Source organism: Phasianus colchicus, chromosome 6, assembly GCF_987193195.1.
Source record: "Phasianus colchicus chromosome 6, bPhaCol1.hap1.1, whole genome shotgun sequence".
In the NCBI taxonomy this organism is placed as follows: Eukaryota; Metazoa; Chordata; class Aves; order Galliformes; family Phasianidae; genus Phasianus; species Phasianus colchicus.
In genome coordinates this window covers 9,428,487-9,444,517 of record NC_143441.1, presented here as the reverse complement: position 1 = coordinate 9,444,517, position 16,031 = coordinate 9,428,487, and the positions used below count along the sequence as shown (strand labels likewise).

Here is a 16,031-nt window from a genome sequence, read left to right as displayed (position 1 = left end):
TGAGTAGCTGCAGATATCAGCTGGAGCATGCATTGTATCCGTTTTTATTAGATAGTAATTTGCTCATAGCTTATTAACTTAAAAGCTGCGTCGCCTTCACATAGTAGCATATGTGCCTGTTATTGTATATCTGGCAGCCTCCGGCATAAAGAGACGAAGGATAATAATAGATTTTGTTCTGGCAAAAGGATAAACTGCTTGTAAACTAGTAACAGTCTGCAGAGTAGCTTTATTTTAAAACATATTTATGCATATAAATAGAAAGTACAATCTAGATGCATATCAAAGCTTTTGAGGAAGCATCTACAACTGTAGAGTGATGAAATTGAAAAAGGATTTGTAGTGGTCTGTGGTACTGAATGTTTGGATACTGAACCAGAATTAATGAGATCTAAGTTCACTTGTCTGTTTTACCACAGATCTTGTGTGTGCTCTTGGAGGTAACTTCCTTTTTTGACTTATTTTTTAACTGTAATGCACAAGAATATTACCCACCATCACCTTGGTGATCTTAAGCTCTGTGAGGATGGCATGTATCCATTTTCAGAGTGGTGCAATGATAATTACAACTAAGCCTTTGTTTCGACTGTTTCTCTAAAGAAAAGAAATCCTAGTGTGTACTGTTCCCATGCTATAACCCACAAGCTGTGAGTAACACATAATACTAAATGGCAAATGTGCACATAAATCCATAAACCTATCTATTTCAGTGCTCTGAAGCAGTCAACTAATTCTGAAACCAGTGATGTTTGTGGTGTATTTCAACGTAAAGGGTGAAAATATAGATAGCGATGGGTATTAGATGTAGGGCAGATCAGTGCAAACCTGAACCTGTGGTCAGCTGTGTGGAACTGCTAAAGCAAACTGTGTCTTCTGAGAAGGAGCTAGAGTTATCCTTTTGCAGTACAAATGCACATGATTTAAGATTTGAGTCTATGGTAACTGTATTGTTCCATTTGCATGAAAAGGAAACTTAATTTACTTGTTGGTCCTGTTGAAATTTAGCTCTATTATTCTTAGCTGTGTGAATGGCCTGTTTGTTGTGCACAGAGTTGTTGAGTGCAGAAAGTGGCTTTTGTTGTGGTATCAAAACTGAGGAACAGTGGTGTACAGTTAGATCTGAAGTCTTCCTTGTACATACTGGAAGAGAAGAAAGGTTCTTCATGGCAGCTAGAAGGAAATCCCAGCTTTCTAATCTTGTTATGTTGATAGTGGAACTGAATATTTTCTTGGGAGACACATCAGTAATAGGAAATTCTGGATGAGAGGCACTTTGTTTTTTTCTTTAGCATTTTTTGAAATGCCATACTACTGTGGCAATAAGTTCATTAAATCATGACATTAGTATAGTTTCTCAATTTTCATGTACTTGTGCCAAAGAGTGTAGAACTGTATAGAACACACAGTATAAAACATGTCCACTTTCTGTAATGGAATGGTTCTAAAATGTGCCAATAGTGCATGTTTATATGTGTCTTTCTATGGCTGAATCTGTTATTGCTACCTAAAGTACTTCTTTTCGGGGTGTGTTTCTTTTTGTTTGATGATTACAAAGTGGCTCCATAAGTTTTGTGCAGTTAAATTTTAGCACTAAGAAAGAGCAAGTGTATGTGTGGCTGCGTCATGTGTACTGAAATCAATTGTAGGGTTACCAAATAATATGTTGAAAACTTGGCATTAATGGTAATTAAAAAGACTTAATCACCTACAGAGAAGGTGAAAAGACTCTCTAAAGGCAGTTTTTCTTGTTGGTCTTTTTAAATATTTTTTTTCTTTTTGTTTCCAGGTTTTCTCAAATAACGATGAAGCCCTTATTAACAAAAAATTGCCCAAAGAACTTCTGTTAAGGTAATTCAAGATAACATTTTACGAAGTAAAAATGTGAGGATAATTTACTGCTTATGTGGCTTACAAACCACAAAATGCTATTCATTCTTGAAATAAATGGCAGCATGTCTTTTAGATTTTGGAATTCTTGAACCTGTTTTCTTTTGGTTGCTCTCGAGTTGTTTTAATCTGTTCAAATTGCATTATACTATGGATGATGTAATTTAATAGTGATGTTTTTGTTGCGTATTAGAAATAGTGAAATAAAATGTCCACATCTTTAGTATATATCGCCAACTCTTTTCCACATTGCATGATGTTTGTCCGTCTGGAGAGCGTATGATCCCTTCTATGGTTGCTCACTCTTCTTGTTATAAACTTTGTTATAACAAATATAAATATGACTTTAAAGCTTTCAGAAATTCACTGCAGTGAAAAACACTGCCAGTCACCCTTATTGTCAGTCTGTGTTATACGTGACAGAACCAAGAAGAGGATTTTACTTGCTGTAATCATTTGGCCAGCCATTCCTTTGCTACTGTGTGAGTAGATCATGTTAGCTACAACATCAAGACAAGTAAGTTTAGCCCACGGTTGAGGTACAGATGGATGTCTTCACATGAAAGCAGCCTTGAACAAATTGAGCAAGTGCAAACTGCAAAAATATGGAGGTACTACTTAACTGAATGTGACTACGTGAGAGGTAAAACTGAACTGAGTGTCTTCTCTACCTGTCTGTAGTTTTCATTACAGTCCACTCTTTGTGCAGAAAGAAATGTTTGCATGTAATGGTGCAATTACAATTTTTAGTGATGTTGTAATTAAAATTGAGCTGATTTATACACTAAAGAGGAGCATGTACATTCTTGCTTCCTGTCTGATTTGATGTTGGATAGTATCTGAAGCAATGATGTGTTGCATTCTTGTTTATTCAGAATGTGTTTCTAGAATGTTATTCCTTCTTGTGGTGTCTGTACTATCACAGTGTTCACTTGGTGGTGTTAAAGCAACAGCCTTTTGTTAAAGGAATTGGATTTTTGGAAGATTTCCATTTTTGTTCCAAAGTACCAGTTCTGTGTGGTGCTGAAATTGAAATTAGCCTTGTAAAACTGTTTAGAAAATGTGAGTAAATGAACCAAATAATACGCTGAACACAATTTCTAATAACACTGCTTGTTGCACTCATGCCATATCTCTGAATCTGAAGCACTTATTTTCTAGCAGTAGGACTGTTTTGTATGGAAATAACTGTGATTTCCACTGTTACAGGTGTTAAGCATCCTATCTACGTAGTTCATTGGAATTTGTTGATGTACTTCAGAAAATGAGATAGCAAACGTTTTATTCTGAAACAACTTAGTAATTACATGGTGTGCCTTAGCTTTCTTTGTGGGACTGTCTTAATGTGAGTGTCTAAAGACAGGCTTATCTGTGGGGAATTTGTTTTATGCTTGAAAACGTAAATGCTTTTGTAAGCCTGCGCCTAAATGTCTTTCAAAACCTAAAACCATTTATGTTGCAACACATTTTAAAATTAGTGTGACAGAACAGGTTCAGTATTGCTGTATTGAGTGTAATTAACATCCTAATTTTTGTCATATTAACTATGTAGTCTACCCTTAAATTAAGAAGAGTAAATCAGTTGCAGTGGAAACATCTTGCTTACAGCAGAGGAGCTGAATAGTAAATGTGAAGTGTCATCAAATGCATGTAGCTTTTTTCTTGCTTACATCAAAGTGAAACTGATGGAAGATCCTTCAGCTTTATTTTAAATATTAAAAAAACACTAAAACTGACACGTGGAAAAAGGTGGTTAATATCTTGGTACAAATGGTAAAGTGAAGTGTTGCAAGAGTTGATCTTATTCTCATTTGCATTGAGTATTTAAGTAGTTTGACTGTAAAAAGCATGCCAGTATTTTCATTAATACTGAGAAACATTTTTCTATTATCTTGTTATCGTGTTATCTTGTTATCTTGTTTTCTTTAACTTTTACTTTATTTTGAAAAATTGTCCTGGGAGATTATAATGGCTTGGGCTTTTTCTGGGCTTTTTTAATTCTTGTTTGTTATTCCTGCATTTATTCTAGCTACTCACGAAATGAAAATTGGCTATGTTGTCAGCAGTAGAGATGTTTACTTTAGGTCACTTGGGCCATTTTCAGTTCCTTCATGCCAACAAACTTCTGATGTTCATGAATTGTACCTTAAATGTAGAAGCTATGCCTTCTGCTTTAAACGGTACTTGTGGGGTTCTCATACTTGAATAATTGGTCTTAGTCATACAAAAGAAGAGGGAAGTTTTGGGACCCAAGTTAGGAGAGGAACTCAGTAATTGTCCTCCTGCATCACCTGTCCTTGTAAATAAGGTTGTGGATTGGCTAATAAGGTATTATGTATTTTCATGCTTCTTTTGTTTATATTACTCCATGGTGCTTTTTGTTGGTGTTTTTCTCAGTAACACAGCAGTCCTGATTTTGAAACTTCCCATCTAATTTGAACAAAACTGTGACTTTTATAACCCCGTTTAGCCATTTTTTCTTCCTCAGCTTTTTTCCCTCATTCATAGCACACATTAAATCACTGCCTGGCACACAGCTTCTAAGAAGATCAATGTGAGATCTTTTCCATATTCCGAAGGGAGTTCATTGACCACCAACCAGGCTATTGATCAAGTCTTGTTTTCTTGGATGTAGCAGAAGTTCTGCTCTGAATTCAGCGTAAATCACTGAAAGATTTTGAAGTCAGTTCCCACTTGAGAATAATTGGAAGATTTTCTAACAAAAGCGGATTAATCTGACAATTGCAACTTCTATCTTCAATCTTTATTTGAGATTGGTGTGCTACCATGAGAATTGTGAGGGTACAGAGAAATGAAATGACTATTTTATCAAACCATTGGAGAAACCATGTTAAATAAAAATTACACTGGTACTGTGATACTACTTATCAATGGCTGATAAGTGCATAAACTTTTCTAAAATACTAACTCATAGTCTTAATTTTTAAAATTCTATTGTTTTCCTAGCTGAAGATCAAACTATCTTATCACTTCCCTGAGAGACCTATCTTGTCCATGACCTCAGTTCACTCTGATCATTTGTTTGCTTTTCTTGTCATGTCTTTGGGATTAAGGATCACTGGAAATGGGTATGTGACTCTACAGGCCTGAGTCTGGATTTGATATGCTGTTCCCAGTCTTATTGTTCTTCCTCGCTTACTATCAACTTTAGTCTCCATATTTATGGTTAATAAATATATCACCCTTATCTTTATGTAGTGGAGTTTTCTATATTAGGAAGTTAATGAGAGTTTGGAGTGCTGTAGCTGCTGTGCAGTAAATGCTTGCATAGATGTATTTCTGGCATGCAAATCAGGGAAGTTATTTTGCTCAATGAAAGCTACATTCACAAGGCACTGTTAGACTTCCCTTTACAGAAAGCATAGATTTGTGTTTACATCCCAGAATCTAATCAAATAAGTTTTACTTTTATAAGCAGCTCCTAAGAATCAGTTAGATTAACAATCTTTGTAAATACAGTTGATTTATCGATGCGGTTGTTTCTGATTCTAAATATTGAAATTGCTGGAAGTATTCTAATATTGTAGTCTGCCAGAGAGACAAGAAATACGGTCTAAAACAAACCTGAAAATGGTGTGTGCACTGTAAAACAGGAAGGTTTTTCTGAGATTGTCAAGCGCTGAACAGCTATCTTTGCCACTCACGGTGAAATGCTGCGGTCTTCAATTACACAAATGACTTGAAGTGGGTAAAATGAGCCGTGTTTCAGACGATAGATTTTTTTGCTTTCAAAATACATACACTGTTTATGGAATTTTTACCAAGATCAGTACCAAATGCAAGTTTATATTTTCCAGTTCTTTGACTTACCACTCTTCACAATTTCCAGATTTTTTTTAAGAGGTTCTGAGCACTCAAAAATGATTGCTGGTATCAAACAACTTCGGTCATTTGTAACTGGAGGAGGTAGTTGCTGTCTTCTATTTAATGTTTAAGTTAAGTGGTTTGGGTTTGTTCATAAACAAGTGCAAGAATAAGCTTAAAATTGGATGTTTGGAACAGAATTGTTTGAAATGGAATTTCTTCTTAAAATGCGAGCGGTTGTAAGCACACAAACAGAAAACTGTATGAGTGCCTTTATGCATGGTACTAATGCAGAAGAGGAGATTTGGGAATGGAAAATCCGTTTTGCCAAGATAGCGAATAAAATTCAGGCATTATGAAAAGGAAATACTTTGTTTAATGTTTATGCTTGAACAACTGGGACTTTCTTACGAATGTACTGCTTCAGCATTACTTGATTGAATATGAATAGTATCGCTTGGTTACAAACATGCTTGTTGCAATGGATTAGTGATATTGGAACAAATAAAAGCAATGAGCATTTAAAGCAGGAGTAACAGCTGAAGAGGATGTAACGGTGACTTACACAACTCAGGATGATGCTTTACCACTTGTTTGTTTCATTTTGGTATTTTTTTTTTCAAGTTATATACTCTTAAGCCTCTCTTTAGAATCTGCTGTTTAACTAATCAAGATCTAATTCCATTTGGAGCTGTATTTTCCTTGAAGTTGAAGCCTTGTTTAAACTCACTCTTAATTAACAAATTACCAAAGCAGATGTTTAGAAGTATCAGTGATACGACAGCCATTTCAGTCATATGTAATTTTCCCTCACCCCTCCCAGAAATTATTGTTCCTCATTTCTATACTAAAGTTACAATCAAAGAACAAAGGCAATTCAGAAGAAACTCCTAACAAAAATACACACAACATATTATTTTCATTTCTTTTGTTATTGATGCCAAAGTTTGAATACTTGGTATTGTTATTTATACTGTGTTGTTTTGTGTTTGTTGAGTTGGGTTTTTTGTCAGTAACTTTCAAGGTATTTACAGAAGAGGTGAGCTTTCTCAACCATGCCTTCCTGACACAGACACAAGCATCAGTATAAGAATTCTTTGAAAAAAAGTTTTACTTTTGACAGTAGCATAGCTCCTGTGATTAAGCCAAGGCACATCCTAGTCCAAAGACTAAATTTTCCATAACCCTTATGGCTGTAAGGTTTATGAAACATCCCTAGGTTGCATACCACCAGAGCATCATGTATTTGTTTGTTTTCCGTGTTTGTCGACCTTTCAGCTCACAGAGTGGGTGTGTTTAGTTTGCTTGTTTGGTGCCCAGACTGTGTAATCCCTTCTCTCCCGGGAAAAGATGCTCAGTAGGGTAGTTGGAATGGTCTGCAGGTTGCATTGGAACTGTGGGCTGCCAGGTGAACCACTCTTAAATATTCAGTAGGCTATTTTTATTTAGTAATGTGTTCTAGTTGCCAAATTTTACTTCATGAAATCACTTCATAAAAATAAAATTGTTATTCATAAAATTGGCTAGCTGAGGTTGGAAGCAAACTCTGGAGATTGCCTAATCCAACCCACTGCTTAAAACGGGGTCAGCTACACCAGGCATTACCTGGCATTGCCCATTTGAGTTTTGACTGCCTACCGGTATAGGGGCTTCACAACCACTTTAGTTTGGTGTTGGGAAACACCTATTTTCCTGTCGTTGGGCCCTGCTGGGGAGAATCTGTTGTCCTTACTTCCATCAGACATTTTAACTTACTGATGTATTCTCAAAGCCTCCTACTTGGAGGCGTGTTCAAAGTGGTGCTCAACAGGATCTCCATGTCCTTTCGAGCAAAGCTACTTTGCATGTGATTGGCCCAGCCTGTATGGGTGCCTTAGGTGTTCCTCCCTGGGTTGCATCTCCTGTTGGGGTTTCTTCTCTGTCTCAAAGAAGTTCTGTTTTCATTTATCATGTCCATTTCTTTAAATTACTGAAGATCTCTATCTGAGCTTTGTTGTTCCTTATGGAATCCTTTCTGCTGCTGCTCTGATGCCTCGCAAACAAACAAAAAAAAAACCTGATGGATTCTGTAGATAAAACTTTGATAAAAATTTAATGAAACAGGGCAGTCATGTGAACTGCAGCATGTAAATTTTAGAAACTGCAGAACCTTGCAGCTCATCCGCCCCTTCTAAGAAATGATTAAACTGGACAGTCCACTAGGCTTTTAAAGGCTAGAAGTCTGGATCATCCCCCCCTCTGCAAGTATTCCAATTTTAGGAAGGCTGACTTTTTGGAAAACATTACATAAACTGTTTCATGGGCTTAAATTTTCCTGGGTACGTCCTATATGTATTTTATGTTCAAGTCTGCAACTTGACTTCTTAAAGGTTACAAAAACAAGACTTTTTAAGTTGCATTTGTCTATAATATCCAAGTGACTATATGTCAAAGACACACAAAGTTGCATTCCTATGATATCTTCTGTATTTCATTTGCAGACTGAAGTTACTGAATGATTTGTATAATGCAGTTCATTAATTTCATCAGACAGAATTTCCATGTAATGTGGTGGTTGTATTCTATATATTTCATGGTAAGTTAAACAGAGCTGTCTCTTCTTGATTTGATCAGTGGAGACTTTGCTTAGGATACTAAGGGAATTAAGTGCTGAGAATACTGCAGTTGTTACACATGATAATGCTTCAAGTAAAATCTTTTTAACTGGAGTGAGTGATGTGATCCCCTTGTATTACAAGCACTGTATAGACCATAAAAAGTTAAATGCTGTCGTATAGCTATAAAATGAATCAGCAAAGCTGATTATTTGTAGGAAAAGCTGAGTTCAGTTTAAACTGAGAATAGATGTTAGGCATCGTGCGGCCAGCCTGTTCTTTGGCAATTGTTAATACTTGTATAGGTATTGTGTAGCAATAACTGAGCAAAAGCAAAGGTTTGGCATGTGAAGAAGTGTTTTTTGGTGCCAGGTTTGTAAATGAAAGACTTGCTGTTTAGATTAGCTGAGAAAGCCATTATAGTCCATGTAATTTACAAGTGGCGACTGTGGGGTAAAAGTTACTGGAAAATTTCAATGTGTTTAAATGCTTTACTTCAGAAGATAGCACATCTCTAGTAAAAAAGGATTTATTTTAATGATTGACCTGAAAGGTGAAACAATAGATAACAGTTGATTTCTGCTCTGAGTAGAAGTTTATGACATGCTGCTGAAAACAAATCTGGTAGAAATAAGCTAAGATGCTTTAAAAAAAAAAAAGTCAGGCTCCTTAAGTTTTTAATATGTCTCACCATTTATGTTTCCAAGGCATATATATTATGGGTTTTTACTGAATAAGGTATTACTGGAATTTGCAGCGTAGCATGTCCCTACCTAAAAATTTATTAATGCAGGGTTCTACTTGCTGTGAGTATGATTGTTCAGTTGATCTATGTTTTTTTAGCTGCTTTGATTTTACTGCAGCCTTTGTACAATACTGCTGACCTGCAGTTGTTGGTGAGGTGTCTGATACCATAGGAGGGCATTTGGTAAGATAAGGAAAAGAAGGGCGAAGCTAAACCCTCCACATATAAATATTTATAATGGTGTTTGGTATTTATTGAATATGTCATTTTAGAGAAAGACAAGATGGTTCTGTGATGGTGGCAAGACTGCAACTGTATGCATTCAAACATGATTAGTAATAAACTCAAAGAACAGCAGAAGCTCTTCAAAAGCTTGTTCCCTATCTGATCAGATTGGCAAGGGCCTTAAAGAGGTGAGAGAGAAGCAGTTTGACTCTTGGACAGTTTTGTTTCTCATTCTGTAAGTGGTGCAGTGTTTGGATTTTGAGAAATAGCTGTTTCTTTCTGTGGTTCCACAGGAAAGGAAACAAATAATAGAAGTGACATCAGCCATTTCTGCTTTTGGAAAGACACAGTTCTGTTTATAGCATCTGAGAGTAACGAAGTATGTATGGAAATATATGGGAGATGACCAGAAAACACAGCCTTCTTTTCAATATGTAGAGGAAAAACTTGATGTAGACTTGTTTGACAGAAAATAGAAAGAAAGGAATATAATTAACAGTTGTTGTGATCTTGTGGAAGAATTGGTTAGACAGTATCACTCTGGGATTAAACAATCACTTGGCTCTACCAACCCAAATTACATGCATCTACAAACGAATTTGACTTTAACATTTGGCATTTTGATTTTAAAATGGGCACTGTACAGTCCATCAATACACGTTGAAAGGATTCAGATTTGGTTAACAGTTGTATTAACTGGCTGGTAGACCCACATGCTTTTTTTTTTTTTTCTACTCCATGTTTTGGAAATCACTCTTTCAGAAGTCATTGGAAGTTAAGAGTTACAGATGACACAACAATAAATATGAGGAAAAGGCACTCCCAAGGAGGTCTGAATGACATTAAATAGAGTTGCGTTCAAACAAGATTAATTTTACAGTTTAATTTTGCAGGGATATAGGACTAAGGAGTGTCCCATTTCACTCTCGCATCGAGTGCTGTGGTCTGGGATGTGTCATCGTAGTAGAGGATGTGAGAGTGAAATGTATAAGATACTGTAAGTTCCTTGTCTGATTCTGTGTCAAAAAGGCTGTGAAAATGGGAGCAGTAAAATGCTTTGTGTCTGTGTACAGCTTTGTTGGAGCTAATAAACTTTTTAACACTACATTTGCTTTAGATGTCTGTCTTTGAAGAAACATACTGGAAAAGAACACGCAGAGAAAATGAGATTTAAGGAACTGAAATAGAAAGGATTAGAGGTGACATGATAAGTGATTTTAAAACTCCATAAGGAGAAAGTACTAACTGTGAAAGCACTCTTTAATTTGGTGAAGAAAAGTAGAGGAAAGCATAAAGCTGAAAGTCAGACATTCACCTTGGAAATAAGGCAAATATTATAACAGCGTGATTAGCCAGTGGAACAAACTATCAGAGAAGGTGGTGATTTTCCATCCCTTGAAGGCTTTCAAATCAAGAATATTCATTTTCTGGAATTCAGGCTTAAGCCAAATACAAGTTTACCTTAATGGAGTTGGGGAACTGTGAGCTTGTGCAAGTCTTTGTGCCTCTGGCATGAATTTCATGCATACTTCAGGTACTGTTAGCATTGAAAGATCTCCAAGGCCAAGCTTATGAGGCATTTATGTGTTCAGAGTGGTGTATGCCCTGGGACGAAGAGGCTTGAAGAAGTCTGATTATGGGTAAGCAGATTATCTTCCTTGGGCTCAGTGCAGGATAACTAAGGAAAAATTAATGGCCTTGGGTACAGGAAGTGAGTACAGATTATCCTAAAGTTTGCTGTGAATCTGTTAACTAGTTACATTTCCAGTTTCCTTAACTAATCTGTGCCAAAGACTTAAGTGGAAATTAATCCGGCTGCTGGCTGCATTAGCTTCCACCTACATAATTATGGTCATAGAGGACAGATGTGCTATACAACCATCAGCTGGCCTACATGGTAATTTTTTCCACATTTTAAAATTACAAGTGCCTGCTAACATAGCCCTTCACCATAAGTGCCAGACAACGTCAGTGTTGCCATCTCTGTTTCAGTTCTTTGGTTGGATTTTAAAGCCTTTAAAATGCTATTGTCTTGTGTCCTGTTGGGTAGTTTTCCTGACTGGTAGGGATGTGCTAGGAGTTCTGTGGGGCTGGAAGTAGAGGAACAGTTGTCTCAGTGGTTTGCATACAAGACTGTACTGTGGAGGGGAAAAAAGGAGAACAGTGTGGAAATTTTGAAACAAGTTGGCAAAATGAGACTTAGCAATTATAAAATAATTTACTAGTAATTCTTATTTCTGCAGTTATTAACTGAATAATAATGATTCTGATTTTGCTGGATCCTAATGTTGTTTAAATTACCTATTTTGAGGAGGGCAGCTTCAGGCACATTTCAAGACAGTTTCTTCTTTAGAACAAAAATAAATGTAGAAGTGTCTTGAATTTTACACTTATTAGAATAGCTCTCCTTTTAACATAAGACAACCACTTTTATTTTTTTGACTTTGTAAAAAGTCACTTCATAGGGAATGGAGCAAAAATAAATACATCTGTTCCACATTTGGTTTCAGTCTACTTTTTCAACAGAAATCATGCATCAACATTCATCTCGTAACAGTAATAAACAGTCAAACATGAAGACAGACTGCTAGACAACTCAGTAGATGGGATATATAAAATACCTTTTCTTCAGCATCTTGCAATTCCTTCTGTTATTTCTTACTTCCAGCAGAACTTGCATCACTTCCAAAGCATGTTGTGTGCTTTCTTTAGGCAAGAATATTGAGTCATGAGATGGTTTGTCACAATCCTGGTCTTCATTAGAAATAATTTCAAGATGTCTTTTGTGCTTCACCTTCTGTAAACCTAAGATAACCATGTCTGATGTTTACTCTTCAGTGTTAATATTTTATATAAGATGGAACTGTTATTATTACTGTTCAGTTCTTTGATGACTGGAAATGTCAAGTGGTAGTTTATATGTGAATTACAGTAACATCTTTCATTCTCTGCAGAAGAAAATGATTTTGGAATGGGATCTGTATTTTATGCTTAAGCTAATGTATTTTATTTCCTGAGAAATGGCTCTGTTGTTGCTTGGAAATGGTATTTTGCAAAAATTTGTTTTGACAATGAAACTTTTAATTTAGAAAACTATTAAAAGTTGCCAATCAAGAAGAATCGATTCAGTGTTCGAAAGAGTAATGCTAGATTTTGAATTGTAATTGTTTCTTGTAAAGTGAATTAAAATAATATACTAACGATGTAAGACTTGGTAGGTATTGTTACATAGCCTTTTGGAAATCTGAGTCACCATGCTTTGTATTAGTACTTAGATTCCTGAACTTAAGTTTATCAGTATGTTATTTCCCTTGTCTAGTGTTCATTGCCAGCTGAACTTGAGTTAGCAGTGTGCCCAGGTGGCCGGAAGGCCAACACTATCCTTGCTTATATCAGTATTAGTGTAGCTAGTAGGACTATGGAAGCGATCGTTCCACTGTACTGAGCACTGGTGAAGCCACACAGAGTACTGTGTTCAGTTTTAAGCCCCTCACTACAAGAAGGACATGAAGGTCCTGGAGCATGTCCAGAGAAGGGCAGCAAAGCTGTTGAAGGGTCTGGAGCACAAGTCTTAAAATGAGTGGCTGAAGGAACTGAGATTGCTTAGGCTGGAGAAGAGGAGGTTCAGGGGAGACCTTGACACTCTCCACAACTACCTGAAAGGAAGTTGCAGCAAGGTGGGGGTCAGTTTCTTCTCCCTGGTAATTAGCAATAGGATGAGAGGCACTGGTTTCGAGTTGCAGTAGGGGAGGTTCAGGTTGGATATTAGGAAACATTTCTTCTCCAGAAGAGCAATACGGTATTAGAACAGGCTGCACAGGGAGATGGTGGAGTCACTATCCCTGGAGGTTTTCAAGAAACCTGTGGTTGTGACATTTAAGGACGTGGTTAGTGGGTAGAGTGATGATGTGTTGGAAGTTGGACTTGATGATCTTGAAGGTCTTGTCCAATCTTAATGATTACGTGATGACACCGTCCTGCTAATAATAATAGTTTTACCTAATAGTTTTACTCCGTAAATAGTGAGCAGCCCAAGAGCCCCTGGGGATTTAATCCTCTTAGTGAGACTGCATGTGACCTCCCCAGTTCCTTTTAAATATTTGTGAAGCTTGAATGACTATGTCTCAGAGTGAAATCTGTGGAATAATTATTGAAGAAATGTGTTGGAATATATCTCTCTTGAGAAAACGTTGAAGAAACTTCTGCTGTGGAATGCAGTGAATATGCAAGGAGTCTGTTCCATGATAGTTCACTAAGCAACACAAGACAGGGAAACATTAGCTTGTTAACAGCACCAGGGAGCTCAGTATGCTGACTCTTAAGAGATAGAGCACAGAGGATGGAGTGAAGTGTAAAACTCCACAGCCAGGCTGTATGTTAGAATTGCAGAGAGGGGAACCTGGTGGTACTATGGAACTGGTAAACTGTATAGTAGCCATTCTGAGTTAGCAGCTTTTCAGTCTGCTTTTGCACCAATTGCAACAAAGCTAAGTATGATTTAGAGTCACTCAAGTTCCGCCTGAAAGAAGGAAAATAGTATAAAAGTGGCCTTAGAGAGAAAGTGTTTGGGGAAGATATCATTGCAGACAAAGTAGGAGAATACCACTGGCTTCTGGGACCTGTTGACAGGCTGAGCTTCTCTTCCTCCCATAGGAGCGTCTAATGGGTGAGATTTACATACTCAGTTACAGAAAGTGCTTCCCTCAGGAAACTTAAAAATCTCTATAGAGAGTTATTCTATAACGTAATGCATTTGCAGTCAGCTGTATTATTCACATTAATGGTACTCACACGTGCTCTGCGGACAGTGTATTTATCACTGACAATTTAAAAGCATCTCTCATCTGTTGCTCCAATAAAGAGCACAATTCATGAAGCTAGTCATAAGAGTTCTCAGTGGATATGGGCAAATTCCTTAAGGTTGGGAGTCCATGCAAACACAGCTGGACCTATAGCACCAAATTGACTATTAACCCTTCAGTGCAAAAACCAGAGTCTTAAATCCTGTTGCGTTATTTCTTTAATTGTATCACAATTAAAGGTATACAAATCAGTTTCTCTGAATTAAAAACAATAAGATATTTTGTTATTCATATGTGTTTGGGAAATGAAGCGGGGAAAACTTAAAATAGATTTTGTTAAAATTGATCCTGTTATGTAGATACTGGCTGCCTCAAGATGATGAGTATGAGGTTATTCCTTCGCTCTGAATAACCGAAATAACAGAATGCGTTTATTTAATTTAACTTTGTTGTTGTATAACAGGTGATTTTTCCGTAGAAATATATAAAACAGTGAATTCATATGTTAGTTTGAATTAATAATAAAAATGTTCTTGTTTTTTTTTTTTTCTAGAATATTTTCTTTCTTGGACATAGTTACTTTGTGTCGATGTGCACAAGTTTCCAAGGTATGTATTTCTATTGCTGTTGTTGTTCTTTGTGAAGCCCTTAATTACGTGCAAATCATGGGCTTTAGGATGGTCTTCTTCCTGTTTAAATAATAAAAATAAAAAATCAAATATTTCAGCATCAAAACAAAAAAATATTGGTCCAGTTTTGTGTTCAGATATGTGAAATTAGTTGCTATGTACTGGACTTCTTTTGAAAGGCTATGGAAAAGATATCCAGTAGTGTGTGCTCTGTATCTGGAGAAGGGATTAAACCCATTTTGGCATAGTGGCATTTGCTTTTTATTAAACACGTGGCTGCATAACATTATTTTTCAGACACATTCTGCTTAAAATTCCATGTAGCTCAGTTAATGTGCGCCATGTGTCTAAGTACATCCATCATTTGCTTGCCAAATACAAAAGGTGTTAAATAAATGGACTACCAGTAGAGAAGAAAGGCACACAGAAGGTAATAGAGAAAGCATGCTGAGTAAGCTTTTATGTTTAGCTAATCTTACTTTTATTTTGAGTTAACATGAAAAACACTGTTCCTACATGAAATGTGTACAGTGAAGTGTATTTTTATACAACATGAATAAACTTTTTAAATCATTCTTTTCTTCATTCTTCTAATGCAGATTAAGTCTTTCTTTCTTCCTTTTATTTGTTTTAATTTATAATTGTGTAACTACTAAATTCTCACACCCATATTATTCTAGACTGCAGCTTCAGTAAGTTCTGAGCTAACTAACATCAGCTTTTGTAAGAACTTTCAGTCAAAGCCTAGAACACATCTGAAGAATAACAAGGCGAATTAATAAATCCTTGTTTTGTTTTGTTTTCTCTCAGAACTATGTCAGTTGGATGAATATTCTTTTTTCCTGTTTTTCTGAATATGTTTTTGTTTCTGTGCCTTTTTACTTTGTTTTGCTTTGAAGAACTGCTTCAACAGTGAAGAACAAATTATCAAATGTGTACGCAACTCAGCACATGGAAAGGCCTGATCCCAACAGTGGGAAGTCAGCAATGTTCTGAAAGGCTTGTCTTCCTCTCAGAGTAGTAACTTGTGAGGTTGAGGAACTATGGTTTTCTTGGAAGGAGTCTCATGTGCATTTGCTTTTCTCTCCACATATATCTAGTTAAATCATGCTGTGTATGTGTTTTGCATTTCATTTCTTGCTGATACACATTTTACAGGCATAAGACTCTGAAATGTAATCCATTTAGGAGATTTGAGGTTAATTTAAACAAATGTTCTGGTTTTAACTAGTTAATATTTTATTATTAATATCTGCTATTACATTTGTTTTTTAAATAAAATGTGGTTTTTTTTGTATTTGAGAGTTTGTTGTATTGGAATTGC

The 16,031-nt window shown here is 36.2% G+C and overlaps 1 protein-coding gene across 1 annotated transcript in view; it reads left to right on the top strand.

The window, feature by feature from the left end:
- FBXL2 (F-box and leucine rich repeat protein 2) overlaps positions 1-16,031 on the top strand; it is a 51,125-nt gene that overhangs the window by 13,293 nt on the left and 21,801 nt on the right. Inside the window, exons 2-3 of the mRNA XM_090142388.1 lie at positions 1,787-1,848; positions 14,632-14,686. Of these exons, the coding sequence (XP_089998514.1) occupies positions 1,787-1,848; positions 14,632-14,686 (117 nt within the window). The remainder of the gene's footprint in view (positions 1-1,786; positions 1,849-14,631; positions 14,687-16,031) is intronic.